The sequence below is a fragment of the Oncorhynchus keta genome, chromosome 29, assembly GCF_023373465.1.
Source record: "Oncorhynchus keta strain PuntledgeMale-10-30-2019 chromosome 29, Oket_V2, whole genome shotgun sequence".
In the NCBI taxonomy this organism is placed as follows: Eukaryota; Metazoa; Chordata; class Actinopteri; order Salmoniformes; family Salmonidae; genus Oncorhynchus; species Oncorhynchus keta.
Window position 1 is genome coordinate 28,091,554 of NC_068449.1, and position 19,531 is coordinate 28,111,084.

The 19,531-nt window shown below is 43.6% G+C and overlaps 1 protein-coding gene across 3 annotated transcripts in view; it reads left to right on the plus strand.

Annotated features, from left to right (window-relative positions):
- cdin1 (CDAN1 interacting nuclease 1) overlaps window positions 1-19,531 on the plus strand; it is an 86,234-nt gene that overhangs the window by 271 nt on the left and 66,432 nt on the right. For all 3 annotated transcript variants that reach the window (XM_052486353.1, XM_052486351.1, XM_052486352.1), the window contains exons 2-5: window positions 70-188; window positions 14,269-14,314; window positions 15,308-15,372; window positions 16,103-16,163. In XM_052486353.1, the coding sequence (XP_052342313.1) occupies window positions 88-188; window positions 14,269-14,314; window positions 15,308-15,372; window positions 16,103-16,163 (273 nt within the window). In that variant the 5' untranslated portion in view covers window positions 70-87. The remainder of the gene's footprint in view (window positions 1-69; window positions 189-14,268; window positions 14,315-15,307; window positions 15,373-16,102; window positions 16,164-19,531) is intronic.

The window sequence follows — 19,531 nt, forward strand, 5'->3', positions numbered from 1 at the left end:
ATCTGATTTTCCAATTGCGAGCTGATATCACAACTTGCACGTTTTTGATTGTTGTCTTGTCTTGTTTAGCCACGCAGATTATTAAAAATGAAGCTGTCTCGAGCTGAATACAAGGAGATAGTGAAATGCACCGAACAGTTGAGACCCACGCGTCAGTGTATGACGATACTGAGGCAAAGATTTCCAAAGTAAGTGATGCATCTTTCAATTTAGTTTACCCTATTAATATTGTCATCAACTTTTGCTATGTCCTTGATGCTTGTTGTCCTACTGTATGAGCCTATCCCTGCATAATTTTGTCGCTCGAAGCTGTTGAGCTTTTCGGCACATTCTAACGGGATTTCCACATAACACGATAATTCGGATAGCCATGCTAGCTTCGCCCTCATGTGAGTGTTAGCAAGCAAGCTAGGTTTTGTAAAACAGGAACCTCAAATTAATGATATGTTACGTTTGGTATGTTTACATAAGTTACTTAAGACAAAAGGAGGGTGGTTGGGTGAGCGTATAACGCGAACGTCTAGGCCACCCCAAAGGTTGTGCTTTCAAATCACATCATGTTAGTTGGGGGTGTGTTAGTTGGGGCTGGGGGGTGTGTGTTAGTTGGGGCTGGGGGTGTGTGTTAGTTGGGGCTGGGGGTGTGTGTTAGTTGGGGCTGGGGAGTGTGTTAGTTGGGGCTTGTGTGTTAGTTGGGGCTGGGGGAGTGTGTTAGTTGGGGTGTGTTAGTTGGGGCTGGGGGTGTTAGTTGGGGCTGGGGGTGTTAGTTGGGGCTGGGGGTGTTAGTTGGGGCTGGGGGGTGTTAGTTGGAGCTGGGGGTGTTAGTTGGAGCTGGGGGGTGTTAGTTGGAGCTGGGGGGTGTTAGTTGGAGCTGGGGGGGTGTTAGTTGGGGCTGGGGGTGTTAGAGTGTGTTAGTTGGGGCTGGGAGAGTGTGTTAGTTGGGGCTGGGGGTGTTAGTTGGGGCTGGGGGGTGTTAGTTGGGGCTGGGGGGGGTTAGTTGGGGCTGGGGGTTAGTTGGGGGCTGGGGGTGTTAGTTGGGGCTGGGGGGTGTTAGTTGGGGCTGGGGGTGTGTTAGTTGGGGCTGGGGGGTGTTAGTTGGGGCTGGGGGGTGTGGGGCTTAGTTGGGGCTGGGGGTGTGTTAGTTGGGGCTGGGGGAATGTGTGTTAGTTGGGGCTGGGAGAGTGTGTTAGTTGGGGCTGGGGGTGTGTTAGTTGGGGCTGGGGGGTGTGTTAGTTGGGGCTGGGGGTGTGTTAGTTGGGGCTGGGGGTGTGTTAGTTGGGGCTGGGGGTGTGTTAGTTGGGGCTGGGGGTGTTAGTTGGGGCAGGGGGGGCTGGGGGTGTGTTAGTTGGGGCTGGGGGTGTGTTAGTTGGGGCTGGGGGTGTTAGTTGGGGCTGGGGGGTGTTAGTTGGGGCTGGGGGTGTCAGTTGGGGCTGGGGGGTGTTAGTTGGGGCTGGGGGGGTGTTAGTTGGGGCTGGGGGGGTGTTAGTTGGGGCTGGGGGTGTGTTAGTTGGGGCTGGGGGTGTGTTAGTTGGGGCTGGGGGGTGTGTTAGTTGGGGCTGAGGGGTGTGTTAGTTGGGGCTGAGGGGGTGTGTTAGTTGGGGCTGAGGGGGTGTGTTAGTTGGGGCTGGGGGGTGTTAGTTGGGCCTGGGGGTGTGTCAGTTGGGGCTGGGGAGAAGTGAGACACCTATCAGGCCCCTGAGGACTGGAGTTGCCCAGGCCTGCACCCTAACCTTAACCCCTAGTGGTAGCTAACGTTAGCCACCTAGCTAACATTACCCACAATAAATTGGAATTTGTAACATATCATACATTTTGGAAATTCATAACATTAAAACAAATTGTAATTAGCATATCATACGAAATGGATGCTGGACATCCTACATACTATACCAAAGGTATACATACCTTTGGATCTGGATCAACGTGTACGACAGCATGTTCCAGTTCCCACCAATATCCAGAAACTTCACACAGCCATTGAAGAGGAGTGGGACAACATTCTACAGGCCACAATCAACAGCCTGATCAACTCTATGTGAAGGAGATGTGTCACGCTGCATGAGGCAAATGGTGGTCACACTAGATACTAACTGGTTTTCTGATTCATGCCCCTACCTTTTTTTAAGTTATCTGTGACCAACAGATGCATATCTATATTTCCAGTCCTGTGAAATCCATAGATTAGGCCCAATGAATTTATTTAAATCGCTGATTTCCTTATATGAATTGTAACTCATTAATTGATGCATGTTGCGTTTCTATTTTTGTTCAGTGTAGTAATACAACATTACAAAGCATGCCACCTAGATTTTTGGTCTCAATATTTAGGCTGGTAAAAAAAATGACAAAGCAAAAATAGGTTTTTTAGAAATTTCTGAGAAAGAAAAAAATATATATATTTTTTTATGACATTACGTTCATTGTTATATTTAGAGTTAGTAATCTAGTTAATGGGTTTTGAGTTTTCACTTGGGTGGTTAATTAGCCCCTAATAAATTAGCCTATGATATTAGTGCACATAAAGATGTAGGCAAATTCATCTCTATTGAACTAAATCAGACCATTCTGGAGACATAAAAAAAATAAAACAGGCTGATTGTCAACTGAAAATGCATGAAATCACTGTATAAGGTTGCACATAAAAATATTTGAAATCACAATATCAATAGATAAAACAACTTATTTGTTGAATACCATCTCAGTAGTCTATTATATTATTATTAAATGACTTAAGACAATACTACATTTTTATGTTGCGTGACGCAGCGGGAGAAACAAAAATTGTGCGACCAAATCATGGGCTGGTGCCACGAACTGAAATGTTAGTCTGGAGCCCTGTCTGAGTGGGAAGGGGAAACCTGAACTAGCTGTTATTGGCAGAGAGGTTTGTAAATCTCTTCAAAAAATGGTTTTTATTGGTCTATTAACTAATTTAACACCTGGTGCTGTCACCAGGCATGCCAAAACTCCTCCCACCAAAACAGGCTGAATTTCAGGCTGTCTTTTCAAACAGCTCTTACACTGAAAGGGATTCATTTTGACAATTTCACAGTGTTATTCCAACTTCATAGTGTGGCAATATATAGAAAACATAGGGAATTACGTTTTTGACTGCACTGGGCCTTTAACTTACAGTAGAGGTTCTGCCTCTGCAACATAGCATGCTGTTAGGCATCGTACCTACATGCCACACCAGTAGGCATCGTACTGTCTGTCCAGTCAAGGTCAATAGCCAATATTTTATTAAAGAAAATATCAATACAATGAAAACTGCACATTTTCATGCATTCATTGTGTTACGTATCAGTAAGTTTAAATGAATATTTATTACACTGGTTGTTGTAATTAATTAGCAATAGATACATCTTCAATTATGTAGGCGTTTATATTAAGGGCAAAAAATGTGTGCATTTATTTCAATATACTTTGTCCATAATGTCCTACTAAATTCAGCCTCATTAAGAAATAATCCATAGACAGTACTTTTCAATGTTTCTGCATTGAATTTCATTACATCAGCGAGCCGGCCTCTCCTCTGGTCCACTATGGCTGGCTGGATGTTCAGAAATATAAGCGGAGGTTAATGGCTGTGTTGCGTTTCTCCGTGACACTGAGGGGCCACTCTTTATTGAATGTAACACGTGTAATCCCCCAAGGCCACCAGGACACCGCTAGATCCTGCCGAGGTCACTTACAAAGTCGAATGGATTTGGAGCTTCCTACTAGCATTGTGCCCTAATCACCGATAGAAGAAGGCACTGGGGTCCCCAAGGGGGACACAGCCTACTTTGGGCAGGCCTTTGTTCTTAGTGTCAGCGTTTTACAGAATATGTTATGTGAAAAGTGCGTTTCAGCTACATATGTACCACCTTCTTGTCCATATTAGTATAGATCGTTGTAATGTTTATTTAGGTTCTGAATGTGATCTTTTAACCCACAGTGTTTCTGTTTCTCAACCAAAACCTCTAACTACCACTATCCTTCCAGTAAGAAGTGTTTTTCGGGGGTGATAACTGTATAGCGCTCCTCTCGGTGGTGCCGACTCTTTTGTTTAGTCTTAGCCGTTATTGTTATTATTTCTTTCTCGGAGAGGCCCCTGCTCTTTAAAAACCCTGAGTCTTGTCATCGGGCCTGACAGACAGGCACGGCAGCAGTGTTTTCACAGCCTGCAAAATTATTCTGCTTGTCCAATCAGCTGAGCCGGGCTCTGGAGGGTTAGTGATTGGACTGGCAGGAAATCAGGCTCTTAAGACATAACATATCGACTAGGCCATCCATCATCTCTTAGCATGCGCTCAGGCACGGCAGGCAGGCAGGCAATCCCCCCCCCCCTCCCTTCTGACTGTGTGGGAGCCCTGCCACTGTGTAAATACTGGCCAGCCTGACTGTGGGCAGGGGGGTAAAGGAGGAGTGGACCGACCCACATGGGGGTGTGCCAGGGAGAGGGGACAGGCAGGGAGAGGTATCACTGTCAAACCCGTATCACAATACTGCACGATTCTGGTCACTATGGAGATGGAAGTAGTATAATGACCTGGCAACTTTCTAGTCAGTGCTTTCATGACTGTCATGTTAATAACAACTGTCTCACTGCAGATGGATGACAAGCTAGATGCAGGAACTGTTGACTGAATTCTTATAGGCCTGTTCTTTACTCTTAATGTGGAACTGGTGATGTAGGCCTATGTCACAAAAGTAAATGCAGAATATGCACATTGTTTGCCCTGAATTTGAGTTGTAATACATCACAGCACAGCAGGTATATCTCTCTGGTCACCCCCAAAACCAATTCTTTCTTTTGCCGCCTCTCCTTCCAGTTCTCTGCTGCCAATGACTGGAACGAACTACAAAAATCTCTGAAACTGGAAACTTTTATCTCCCTCACTAGCTTTAAGCACCAACTGTCAGAGCAGCTCACAGATTACTGCACCTGTACATAGCCCATCCATAATTTAGCCCAAACAACTACCTCTCCCCCTACTGTATGTATTTATTCATTTATTTTGCTCCTTTGAACCCCATTATTTTTATTTCTACTTTGCACATTCTTCCACTGCAAATCTACCATTCCAGTGTTTTACTTGCTATATTGTATTTACTTTGCCACCATGGCCTTTTTTGCCTTTACCTCCCATCTCACTTCATTTGCTCACATCGTATATAGACTTGTTTATACTGTATTATTGACTCTATGTTTGTTTATTCCATGTGTAAGTCGTTGTATGTGTCGAACTGCTTTACTTTATCTTGGCCAGGTCGCAATTGTAAATGAGAACTTGTTCTCAACTTGCCTACCTGGTTAAGTAAAGGTGGAAAATAAATAAATAAATAAAAACTAATTGGATATTATATTTCACAATAGCATTTAGCATTCACTGCTTTTGATAGGAGAGTCAATGGGAAGAGGATCAAAATCCCGAACGATAATGATTGTGATAGGTCATTTCCACGGGGCGTCTGTCAGTCTTTCTGATGGGATAGAGGGAGAAAAGGGGGAGGGAGAAAAGATGGAGAAAGGGAGGGATGTGCCGGCCGTGGTCCCTCGGCTGTGTCGCCTGCATAACACAGATGTTGGGAGTCATCTGTCAGCCTGGCCTCTCCTACCGAGCCCGGGCTGTTCTGAGGGGAAAAGAATTGGACACGGTGCTGTCACTTCTTACCCCTGCTCACAATGGAGGGGCATGCAAATAGCCCCCCCTGCCCGGCCGGGGCTGTCCCTGTTCCTGCCTAGTGTCTGGCTGCCTGGGCCCCGGCTACAATGAGAACCAGGGAGGCAGTGTAGCAGCAGCGTGGGGGCGGGAAATTGCTCAACACAGCCAATGTGACAACAGTCCCATCAGGCCTTTCTTTCGACCACGTATTAGAATTGGAAATGATGGGCTGCTGCTCTGAGGCCTCGCCTGGCTTCCCCCGGTCCAGAGGGGACCACAGTCCCTCCGCTCTCTTTGTCGAGAGAGACTTTTCTGGCCTTCTGCACTACTTTATGAATGAATTTGGATTTAATGTTACTCCCCTCTTTTAAAACACCTTTCAGCTTATTCTGCATATGGCTCTTCTGAGTTAGAGAGAAGGGTGGGGGAAAAGAATTGGACTAGCAAACACACACACACACACAGCAGTTCCCTAGTGTGGAGTCCCTGAACGTTTTCGAATCGGGCCCTAATGTGCCGTTTTCATCAGCAGTGAGGCGGGCTGCAATATGGTGCCGGGGGCTCGCTGGGGGAATATGAATGTTGATTAAACATGCGTTCAGCCTTTTGAAATTCTGAAAACGTGTCAGAATAATGGATGTTGAGCAAATGTCAAGCATTTGTTAATTTCTCTGTTATTTGGGGTTTATCTAGCGTGATCTGGGGAGGAATCAGGGGCCAGCGTTGTTGTGGCATGTGTCATTGATATGGTGATTTCTTGGCAAGAGTCACTTTGTTTTTGATGGTAATATTCAGGCTGGGGAGGACTTTGCTCATTGATTATTTATTAGGTCTATGGTTTCTCTATTACATGCCAGTTACTAAAGGATGTGGTATTATTCATTAATTAACTTCTGCGCTCGCTCTGTTTAACATGCTCAGCTTTACACAAAGAGGATAGAAAACCATGTTGATTTTGGTCAAATTGTTGACAAACGCTGTCCTCTTTATTTCTAGTTTCTGTGTTCTGCCCTATTTTCAGTTGGCACATCTTTTGCAAAATAAATACTATGTCTTTATACTGTTTATTGAAGACATTGTTGAGAGCTCTGTGGGAGATTTTTCTTCAAACTCTGAGACTCTTGAGACTAGGCTAGCTAATTAAACTACTGCATATCTTGGAAAGAGGATTGTTCACACATGGCAACACACAATGAAAACATTCCTTGCTAAATAGCTCTGAAAACTCTTAACACTTGGGTGAATGTATACCGAACAAAAATATAAACGCAACATGCAACGATTTTACTGAGTTACAGTTCATTTAAGGAAATCAGTCAATTGAAATAAATGCATTATGCCCTGATCTATTGATTTCACATGACTGGGCAGGGGCACAGCTATGTGTGGCCCTGGGAGGGCATAGGCCCACCCACTTTGGAGCCAGGCCCAGCCAATCAGAATGAGTTTTCCCACACAAAAGGGCATTATTAAAAATATTCCTCAGTTTCATCAGTTGTCTGGGAGGCTGGTCTCCGATGACCCCGCAGGGGAAGAAGCCGTATGTGGAGGTCCTGGGCTGGCATGGTTACATGTGGTCTGTGGTTGTGATGCCGGTTGGACATACTGCCAAATTCTATAAAATGAACGTTGGAGGCACCTTATATGGTAGAGAAATGAACCTTCAATTCTTTGACAACAGCTCTGGTGTCCTTCCTGCAGTCAGCAGGCCAATTGCATACTACCTCAAAACTTGAGATATTTGTGGCATTGTGTTGTGTGACAAAACTGCACATTTTAGTGGCCCTTTATTGTCCCCAGCACAAGTTACACCTGTGTAATGATTATGCTGTTTAATCAGCTTTTTGATTTGCCACACCTGTCAGGTGGATGGATTATCTTGGCAAAGGAGAAATGTTCACTAACAGGGATGTAAACAAATTTGTGCACAAAATATGAGAGAAATAAGCTTTTTGTGCGTATGGAAAATTTCGGTGGTCTTTTATTTCAGCTAATGAAACATGGGACCAACACTTTACGTCTTGCGTTTTTATATTTTTGCTCAGTGTAAAATCACATAATAGTCCGTCATTGAAAATAAGAATTTGTTCTGAACTGACTTGCCTAGTTAAATAAAGGTGGGAAAAAAAACATAATAACCTTACATTTTTTACAATATTGTATATTTTGGCTCTATTTCATTGTTCCATTATTTTGTTTCTCTGTATAGTCTTTTCATTCTATCCTAAGAATGTGTCCTAGCATGGCCATTTTAACTGGGGCTGTCTCAACCTGGATGTGGTGATGACATTAGCCAGGGCTTGGTCTGGGTCTGTCTCTGAGGCTGCCAGATGGGCTAGTAGTGAGGTCTAGCAGCCCACCTAGTGCTTCAGCAGCCTCCGCCTCCCCTGGTCTAGATGACCACACCACGCTCCTCTGGCTCTCGGCTCAGACCAAAACACAAGCTGGCAGCTGGGGCTTGTGGGTGAACCCCCCCCAGCCAATAGGAGTGCTGTCTGTAGCAGGCTGGGATACGGCCGCTGGCCGGGAAGACTAATCACAGAACTGGACGGGTTTATGTGGTCAGGAAGAATGGAGGGAGGCGAGAGAGATGAAGAGAGGAGAAAATAGTGAGACTGCTGAGTTTGGAGGAAGAGAAGGGAGAGAGAGAGAGGGAGAGAGGAGGAGTGAGACTCTGCTGAGTGTACAGTTTGATGTCAGGTTGAGGAACTCATGAATAATAGATGTGATCAATTAGTTGATTAGGAAGCGGAGGAGTAATATGCTTCCTCATTGGGATGTGTTGCTCTGGCCTCGGGAAGCTTCCCAAATTGTAATGCATTGGCTCATTGGGCTAAAAAGGACTCCAATAAACTGCTGCCAATCGCCAGACAGTGTTGTCAATGATGGCAGGAGGCTACTTAATTTTCTGTAATTTAGTGCATGTATGAGTAACTTTTTTTGACGTAAACATCATGAAAGTGGACAACATTCACGGTTTTCCATAGCAGACTGACAAACATCTCCAATAAAAATGTTCCTTTCAAAAATGATAAACAACACACACACACACACACACACGCACACGCGCACGCACGCAGCTATGCTGGAGACTGTAGCCCCGGGCTCTGTTTGCATACTGGGATCAATTGCAAAAAGAAGAATGGAACAAATTGCCCAGAATGGTACAAGTGGTGTAGTTGTGCTTGAGAGAGTAGGCAGGCAGTTGGTCAGCGTAATGTGTTTTCTTGCCAGACCAGACTTGCTTCATGATGGATAACCAAGGCCTCATTTTCAATTTTCCACAAGAGTTTGCAGAGACTGCCATGATGACAATAATTGCGCTATAACAATAGTAACGTGCCTTTTTAATAGCTAGAACTTAGTTTGTCACGAATCACATATGGAGAGGCCACTACCTTTCATGACAAATCATAATTAGGTCTGTGATGGTGTTATGGGCCACACTATTTTAACCACACTTACACGAAAGCCCTGAGATCCTGGACACTCACCACAGCTCTAGCGAGACACCATGTTTGCGAGCTTCTGTTAAATCAGCCTCTGGCTCTGTCCACACAGTGAAACTCCCCCACAGGGAGCTCCAGTGGGCTATGGCTTCCTCTGAGTGAGAAGGAGAGTTCCCATCCTGTCTGTAGTATTGATGCTCCCTGGTGCTGATGGGAGTTGTGGTTCATTCCTGGGGGTTCATTCACTCTGAAGCCACAGTGTAGAATTGGATTGTTCTCCTGTCAATGAAATATTTGACTTGTCTCTAGGTTGGTTTTGTGTTCATCACATCTCTGCATTTCTTTTAAGGAGCATTTGTCATAATGTAACCACAGCGGTGATTTATTATGTTTGTATGTGGTAACATACAAGAAAATGAAAACATTTCTGTTAACATCAAGATGACATTTTGCTAAATTTGGTGTCATGATTTTTGACATGAACATTTTCTATTCTAGATAGGCAATTTTGTAATGAAGGAAAACAACTTTAATGGTAAACATTTTTGTTCATAAACAAGTATTTGTTTGGAACGCCATGACTCTGAGATGCCTGTTTGTTTGTGTGGTTTGTGGAAATATATCACAGTTGTACGTTAAGGATTTTTCCTCTTGATTCCGTCTTGCTGATGATGGTAGACTTTGGTGAGAAACAGATGTTGGCCTCTCTTATCAGCATGTGTAATTAGAGGGATTTGCATATGCAGAGTATTTAACAAAAAGCACATCCAGCTATATTTGTTTCACTACACAATGTTTCATTTAAACGGAAGAGAATGTGTTTGAAATGTGAGATCATTTCACAGAGATCATAACCAAATATAGTATCCATGTATCGGATAATGCATCTTTAATCGTTCCTAGCCATTCCACTGTCGACCAGGTCACTGAGTAAAGGTGATAATATCAACTCCATGAAGCTACAGTAGCTTAATCAGACCTGGATATACTGTCAACCATTGAAACTCTGACACTCATACAGACTTTCCTTTTCATTATCACCCCCAATGTCCTTGGAGTCATTAGTAAAAAATGTGCCCTGCCTCGGTGAGCTTCATGCCCTGAAGAGTCACGACACGCACCGCTCTCTACATATAGGCTAGATGCTCCAAATGCTAAGTACTGTCACAGCATATGATACCCACGCCATTAGCCAGGTGGCTTTCATTAGGGGAATGACTGCTATCGTTTATAATTAATTATTTGTAAATAGGAAGATTCTGAAAATAATTGATAGCTTGTAGTATATGCCCTCAATTAATTAGCTAGCGAGGCAATCTGGTGGTAATCTCTTCACCGTTGGTTTTTTTTGCTAAACGTTTTTGATTGTTTTTGATTAAAAGCAGTTTGCCTCTTCAATGGTTATATTATGATGGTGCATTTTTTTTGAGAACTATATGTGATGTCTTACTAGAGAAAAACAATGGAGTAGAAAAGGAATCCCAGATGAGTTTCATCCTCGAGGGTGCTGGGGGACCCGGAAGCATTGACAACATATCCCAACCAGCATACGCAGACACTAATCTAATATACTCTTCAGTGTCCTACAACGTATAGGCCTTAAGTGTTCAACACATGGGGATGAGTAATATATATCCCATAGTGAATTCTAGACGTGAACAGACAGTTCTAGCAGCGTAGTAACAAAGTGAACGTCCTAATTGTTTTAATCAAATCCGGAGCCTTACTATTTTGGGCTCTGTGCATATTAATGTGGCTGTCTAGGGTTGTGGGGCTGGGGAAGGGTAATTACACAGAGAGACAATGATTCCCTAACCACTCTTCTGTTTCCTAACCTTCTGTCTTTCTATGTTCACAACTCAATGCCGCTGGGATGGATTCTGTTTTCCTATTGTTCCGGAGAGGTCAGTGTCCAATTATGTTTTTGACCCTTGCAACTTCTTAATTAAATGTTTTTCTCGTCGACACTCAAGTTGCTGCTGATGATTTAGATGGTTCTGACTAGGCCAACTATATGGATAACTCATCCAATTACAGCCACGCCTTAATATATACACTATGCGTGATCTATTTAATGAGTCTTCTCCTATTGGCTGAACAACACTACAGTCATAATATAGCTGCAGCGAGTCTGACCAAATGTTGACTCCCAGTGGGTCAGTGTCTGGGTCAGTGTCTGGGTCACTGCCTCCCTCACCTCACACAATGCAATCGTTACCTCTTCAGATTGACATATCATCAGCATCAGGGTGATATCCCAGTCCATAGTATCTGTTAGGCAGACTGTGTTGGTGCTGTCAAAACCGTCGCTGTATTCCCTGCTGAGGTTCATCATGACACGGTCAACTGAGAAGAGGCAATGGCGAGTCCGCTTCCATCTCTATTTACTTTGCAAGGGAAGAAACACGGCTTCATCGGCCTGCGTATTTACAGATGTAATCAGGGGTCGGGTTTTGTGGGTTCTCCTCGGCACTGGGCAATGTTATTGACCCCAGCTTTCCATGGGAAAGAAAGATGGTGGCGCTAATGAAGCTGCTCGCGCCCTCCTCCTCTTATTTACCTGGCTTTTGTTGCTTTGTTTACTAGATACGTACTGATGCATAAAATGAGGTAGTATAACACACCAATGTGCCTTGTTACTGTTGTCCCCCGTCGTCAGACACCCCTTCTCTGCAATAGGGTCCTTCTCGTTAGGATACAATGAATGGGTTCACACATTTTGGAGTCATAGCTAACGACAAGGTAATAGAATCTGGTTGAGTTGAGCTCCTCCTTTGTCATGAAATGCCTCTGTTTTTACATCAGTGTGGTGTGTGTTATCGCTGCCACCGAAGGGTCAAAAATCCTCTTCTGAAGCAGAGAGAGCGGTGAGTGTGGGTAAATGTAATGCTACTGTTTGAGCAGGCTGGGAGATCCGACCACTATTGTAAGGCTCTGCGCGTGGCTCCATTTCTTTCCCATGAATTGAGCGTAGTTCACCAGGAGAGCACAGGTTGAATAGGCCTGAACATGAATGTAAAGCGTGCAGTAACTTTATTATTCACGTGGAAAGGCAACGTAGAATATTGCCTCATTGTAACGCCGTGGCAGATTCTATAAACTTAGGACAAGCCTTGGTTTGTGTCCAGTTATCGAGAGCCCTGCCATTCCACCCCTCTTGTCTCGTAATTTGGCTCTCCGTGTCTATCTTTTGTAAACTTGGAACAAGATGTTTTCATTCTTTCGATTCAGTGTTTTCACTGGATTTCCAGGTGGGAGAAAAGCATCGCAGACAGAAGTGGAAAAAGAAAAACATAACCCTGTTTCCATAAAAATGGCAACCGTGCCGTTTGAAACCGATATGTTTTCACAGATATTAAAAGCAGTTTGTGTCCCTTTTAAACTTAACAGGGTAAAGATTTAGCAATTAGGGAGTAATCACGCTCATTATACAGAGTAATCCATTTAAAACCTAACAGATGTCTGTTTCAGCAGAGGGAAGGAGGTCCCACTCAGAGAATAGTGCTGTAATGTTGTTGAAATGCTCAGGTGCAAGGTTGAAGTGGCGAAGATTTTATATATATATATATATATATATATATAAATATATATTTTTTTCTCCCCTAAGTGTCCACATGTTGACTGTTTTTAATGGGTCATTTAATTGCCATGGTCCCTAGGTATCGTTGTAAATTAAGGCTGGGGCAGCCTCCATGTTTTTGTTCTCTGAGACCCTTTTTCATTTTTTCATATGTAACTTTTTTTCTTGTCTTAACTTTTTGAAAAGTAGTAGTTTGTGGTTTTGATGGTTGTCCACATGATGGGGAGACTTGCATTGTTGAGCATTACTCCTCGTCCTTCCACAGTCACAGCAGTAAAACTGTTTACCACTGACATCTGGAGAAGTTAACATTGAGGTTTTTGCGGGGTTTAGGCCTATAGTCATTATAAACTACTAAACTATTCCAGTGCTGTAGTCATTTTTTATTAAGATCTAGACAAATCAATGCCTCAGATTCCTCTGCCTTTGTTTACATGTCACATGGTAATTTCATGGTTTGCAGTGATGGCCGATATGGACTCAATATTTCAATGCTTATAGGAAGCTAGGGCTTCTAGTCAGTATTTACAAACCATTCTCAGGTGACTTGTAAAGAAAAGTCTATTAAATTTAACAATCAAATGTACTGAGAGTGGTATATGGAGACACAAAACCATAGGAGACCATCGTTGTGTGTGTGTGTGTGTGTGTGTGTGTGTGGGATTTAGTTTGTACTATACGTGCACGATCTGTTGACGTGTGGGCGAATGTTTGTACTGTCCAATTAGAGAGAAAAAAATCTCACTGCTTTAAATATTTTTGATTGAAAGGAGGGAGATTTAGGTGGGCGGGGGGTGAGAATCCCTGACGGAGCTGCCTGTTTCCCCCCACTGCCAGGTGTTTAACATTGACTAGAGCTGGAGATGAATGTAGCTTATGGCAACCAGTGGAATTGACCGACTCCTGGGAGTCTCAGCTTCCTGCCGTGAAAGTTAATATTTTCAAAGCCCATCAGATGCACTGGGAATGTTCCTGAGCGACCCATAGGCCAGCACTGATAGTGAGGCAACCCCCCACACACACACACACACACACACACACACTCCTAGAAAGAAGACTCACTCATCGCTAACAAAATGTGTTTGAATATGTTGCCACTGAGCACCGTGTTCCCTGTACTGCTAACGGACATGAACCCCATCAATTATTTACATGGATTTGCTTTGTTTCTCCCTCATGTTTGTGCCTTTTAGCCCGGCTACAAGGTAACGATATCGTCTCTGTGGTTTTCTACACCAGGATGCACTCAAAATAATGACAATGAATTGACGATGTTCTGTTCTACTGTGTTTGGGGGGGTTTTGGTGTGAGCAAGAGAAGAAAGAAATCTCCAGCTTGACTATATTTTCTCTATTCTCATAGCACTCACACCAACCTCCCCCTTCTCCACCCCCCCTGCTGCCGGACCATCGCGGCAGGAATCCTTTGTCCGAGGTGTTCATCTGGAACAACTTTGCCACACTTGTTTTCATGTTCTTTTAGATTACAGGGCAGCCGAGCCGGCCCTGGCTCTGAAGCTGTTCTCGCTCTCCCTTTGTCTCTGTGCAATGCACTCTGGTAATTAACTTTGTCCTTCTTTTATTTGTTCCAGTCACTCGCAGTCCACTCTTCTGAGCATCTTCTCCCTGGAGTACCAGGTTAGAATGTTTCTTCCTTTGTGATCCGTGACAGGTGCCTAATTGAATGATGAATGTCCTTTTATTTCTTTGTAATTGAACTGCCAGCTCTCTGATTGGTTTGGAGGATGCCCCACCCCCCCCCTCTCTATTTCACATGGAGGGACCTGCTTGCATGAGTCTATGTGGATGTCTGCCAAGCCTTCCCATCCATCTGTCTAATAACATCTAGCCGCTGCTTATTTGGTGGACCTGTAATAAATTATGCTAAACCATTATTATTCTGACAATAATCATTTCCCCGTGTAGTGCGGCTGCGTGTGCTAAATGTTTGCTGACTCGCACTGTCACTGCCGCTTTCCACGTCTGACAGCGGATGATGATAAATGACCGCTGCCGCGAGTGGCAGAAGGCAGCACAGGCAGAAAATGGAGTCATTTATCATCCTCCTGACAGGTGTCAGTCACGCCGCACGTCTCCACGGAATTACATTATTTTTTTTTTAGTCGTGCGTAGTAGTTTTTAAATAAGTCGTCTTTTAAGCAATGCTCTTTCTCTCCTATCCCTCTGGTTAAGATGGGTTCAAATTGAATTGCATGATGGAAATGCGTTGCGCTGGGGTGGCATGCGGGGGAATAGGTCACTGTTTGATCGAGGCGGGGTTTTGAGAAGGGGGTTGAACAAGGTTGCCTTGGCTCGCTGTGAGACCCTGGGCAAACTTATTGAGATTCAATTACTATGACCCCTCTCTCACAGCCTGTTCATACACGATACCATAGAGCACCCGAGGCGGAGTGATTCAGGGGAAGGAAAAGCTTTGTTTTGGTCTTTGTACTGCATTGCATGGCTCTCAAGTTTACCATATGGATATCATCTGTAGCATGTGTGTAATGTCTAGCAAGTGTATTTATTCATATTTTGCTATTAATAATTGCACCATTATAATATGTTGTATTTTGTGTTCAAATTAAATGCGTTTCGTTTTAGTAACACTTTATGTACCCTTTGATCCAGAAAAGGACCAAAAGAACCATGTCAAGGCATCAAGCCCCAGATAGCATTGAAAGCTACTACCAAAGGTACGGTCCCCCGCCCCCCACCCCACCCCCGCCCAGGAAGGGAATCATTCATGTTGCATGATAGGAAGTGGACAGGGCTGAGAGTAGGTGGGCCTCCATGACAGATATAATCTCCTCCAAACAAATCACCACCTTTTAGGATTCATTCCAGACCTCCACATGCACCTGCTGAAAAGAGAGAACAGCAGTTGGACATTTGGCTTACACAGGCTTATGATGGGCTGATTATCCCTAATTCTGTTAACTGTTAAACTAATAAATACGGTTGTTTTTTTTGTACAGGCTAAAGGGGGAAGTCTGAGAAAGCGTCTTCGCATATCACTATCGGCCTTTTTTCTAGCTTATTAAGCCATTGTTCTGTTGGGAACGAGGCCTGGATAATGCACTTCTAATCCACTTGTATAACAACAAACCTCAGAGATGATCTGGGAAAGATCTGAGGGAGCTTTGGTGCTTTCAGTTAGCGAGGGGGGTAAAGCAGTTTTGGGCGGGCAAAGAGAGGGGAGTTGACTAACTAACTATCACGCTTGGCTGGCTTAAAGGAAGTTTGAGTCTTCTAAGCACTGCCGTTTTAACCACAGCAAGCCTGCCGAATGCCACCAAGGCCGGAGTCATCAGGGACATTGACATGTTTTGGCTGGCCTGGTCTCGTCACCTCTCCCCTTCTGTCTGCCTTTTGGGGGCTGCTATTCTTTTCACCGCTGTCTGTTGTCTCTTTGTTATAATGAAGGTACCTGAGCGGAGCCAAGGCACGTCCCTCTGTCCCTGTCCTTTTGGAGCTGGCCAATGAGGTAATGTCATATAACCTATATGTCTCTATCCCCCCCCCCATCACACTTAATGTTCTACTATTTTATTTTCCATTTGAAGTGCACACAAGCAAATCTTGGTACAAACATAATTATCCCCCGAATACCCCTGAATGCGTTTCAAATAATCGTTTTTCCCTGTCTGTTAGCGATTATGAAAATTGGACAAATGGTCCGGTCTATTAACCAATTATTTAATGTAATTAGTCCTTTATCCCCTTCAACGCAGATGTGAAAATAGTTGCTGCTTTATTATGTCATTTTTATAATTAACATTCAAAAGTGCCACAGTTGCTTCAAACTGCAGACAGGTCACCGTCATCCCAATATTGTTTTAAACGGGCAGCACGTTTTCCAATCACACCAAAGAAAGATACAACCCCACTTAAGCCTACATGTTTGGGGTTTGGAATAATATACATTTTCTTACACCTCAAAATATGCCATGCTGATTGAACATGTACCAGTCAGGTCGAACGTCAGAGTACGAATTATGTTTTGGGCTACCATCGGTTACTATGAGGGATTTATTCACTTCAGAAAAGGCTTGTGAAAGCACTTGGTGTTTGTTTTGAACACAGTCTTGTTGCTGTGAGCATTAAAGGGGTACACACGGCCAATGAATGTGCCCTCTCCTGTGCAATGCAGCCAGTCAGCAAATGAACCATTAACATTGCGTTAGTCTCACAGTTTTTAATGGGTAGTGAGAAGGTGTTTGGTACAGGAGCCCTACGATGCCATGCTATTAGGGCTCCTCTCACACCCGCCACATCCTCCGCACCATGGGGAAAATGTAGCGAAAGGCTTGATGAAACAAGAAGCCTGGAATTAGATGTTTACCCAGATAACAGCAGAGATGAGGATTTAATATCCCCTTCCAATAATGATCACCTGTGTTCACGTGTGTTGGTTCTGCCGTAGGTATGTAGGTAATGGAGAACAAAAATGAAATGTAGTCACCTCTAGATCAAAAAAAAAACATCAACGATGGTGCTCAGTTCATGACTTGCAATTTCAAAGCATATTTGTCTGTCCCCTTAAACCTTCTTTTAAATGGCAATCGACATAATTTTTTTATTGCAAGATGCTTCAAACCAAGCAATGAGATTCCATGCTTCCTTTTCTAAATCTGAATAGTTCACATGCATCAGTGGCACCTCAAAGCTAACTGTCATTATTCATTCTCCATTTAATTGACATATGGTTTTTCTTCTCAAAGGATTAAACTCAGCTCGGAGATAACTGTCTATGAACCATTTAACTGTCATTTTAATACGCTACTTAACATTTAAACCAAGCACTCATGCTCTCGCAGACAGCTAATTGATCTAGTTTCAGCCCTTTATGTGACAATATACACCATCTCCAACAGGGGGGAAATAGTTTTCATCAATGTTAGTAATCTTTTCCCCCCCTGAAATATTATGCTATGCTTATGTTTTTCCATAACATTTTAGATTTTCATGCCTTTTTCATGGTGCTTCGTGAAGGTCAGTTTAACACATGTGCTTAAGGCAACGGGCATTAGACTGTCTGTGAGTGTGACACCTCTCAGCATCAGGGGCTGATAAAACCAAAGCTGCAGAGTTTTTCTTTTTAACGGTAATTATTTTCAGCAGGCATTCAAGGGCCTCTGAATCTTAGTCACATGTTAAACTCATGAAGTGCTGCGATTTGAGAAGCTATGAGATGGACTGATGATTAATATGAAAATTAGGGAGACGCAAGTACCTGAACTAATCAGGTGGTCCTTATGCAAGCTGGGCCAGCGTGGGTAATGTCGCCATTTCTCATGTGTCAGAGCTGATGTGGGTTACTCGGGATGGGATGCTCTCTCGTTATCTAAAGGGTTGATGTGAATAGAAGAGGGAAATGCGTCTTGGGTGGGGGGGGAGAGATGGAGAGAGCGAGCCCTGTAGGCTACACAGATGCTGTCTGAGCTCCCTCCCTAATGAAGATGAAGATTGTCTCCTAACCTCTGTAATAATTATAGACATGTTTGGTCTTTAGCTAGCTGCCTTCTGTATTCAGAATTATGGAGACGGTTAACGAATACTACCGGCGTTGTCTTAAAGTCTTTGTGTGGAGTGGAGAGCTCTGTCTCTGCTTCCAGCACCAGCAGGAAGGATCACAGAGGAGATGAAACACTACAATCTCTAAACAAGCTAAGGGCAAATTCACTTTGGGGCCCAATTATGCTAACAAGAGAAAAATGTTCCCTGACTGTTAGAACAGTCGGTTTCTTAAAGTCGCTGGAAATGGCACACATTTTACTAGTCACGCTTGTGTATTACCAAGGCAATGGCGTTATTAGGTCATTTGTCATTTCATGTGTTTTCCATTTTTTTTTATTGTGCTATATTAACTCTGTCCAAATTGCATGTTTTTGTGTTATTTCCCAAACGGTTTGTTACATTTCGGAAGCTAGAAATGTAGTTTCCAAAGAAATAAGAAAATACAACTTTTTTGCTCAAATCGTTGCACTTCAGAGTTCTTGTTTATAGATGTTTTGTTTTTAGCCTCCACAATTGGTGTACATATCATTGTCTTGACACTGAGCTGTACAGTATATGGGGCTACAGTGCAGAATGAGTAGAGAAAGGAAATGGGAGTGGGCTGGGAGGTTGTATACCAGGTACCTTGTTGTCAGGGCCAGATTCACACTGCTAATCAGGCCCCCAAATCAGTCATTAGTGTTCCTCTACCTGTCAGGCTTACCCTTGATCTCCATCTGACTGCAGCCCTCTCTCACTTCTCAAGGTGTCTTGCCTTCCTTCCCTTCAAAGACCGGCTCTGCCATAGGTCCTCTTCCTCTTCCAGGGCCTGTGATATTAGGCATTGTACTGTAGTTACCAGCTCCAGTCCCTCTGGTCTGTCCTGTGTTTCTGCCTTAGTAATCTTCATATGATTAAAGCTCTGATTGTGTCTCTAGGTTGGATGGGTTTGTTGTTGCCCTTTTCATTTCAGATGATGTGACTTGCACCTTCCATGTCTCTTGATAGAGGTGAAGGCATTTCAAGCTGGTTGCTTGGCTATATTAAGAGCCCTTTGTTCGAGAAGGAAACATTAGTGCGAAGGAAGACTCCCAAAAATGAAATTAAATTAGGGTTGCTGTCGACAGTTGGGTCAAGGTTGTAAAACAGCACAATATAGGCCTACTGTAATTTGGCCCCATTAGAATGTCATTATGTCTGTGACGTCAACCCAGCACAGACAGCCAATGTTTTTTCAATGGAGTCATTCTTACTTCTTGAAAAATAAAAACTCACACATCCAAATGATCCAAAATTGTGGGAATGTCCTTGAATGTCTCACAATTGTGCCATTCTCTGTGGAGGGAGAAAAGCAAA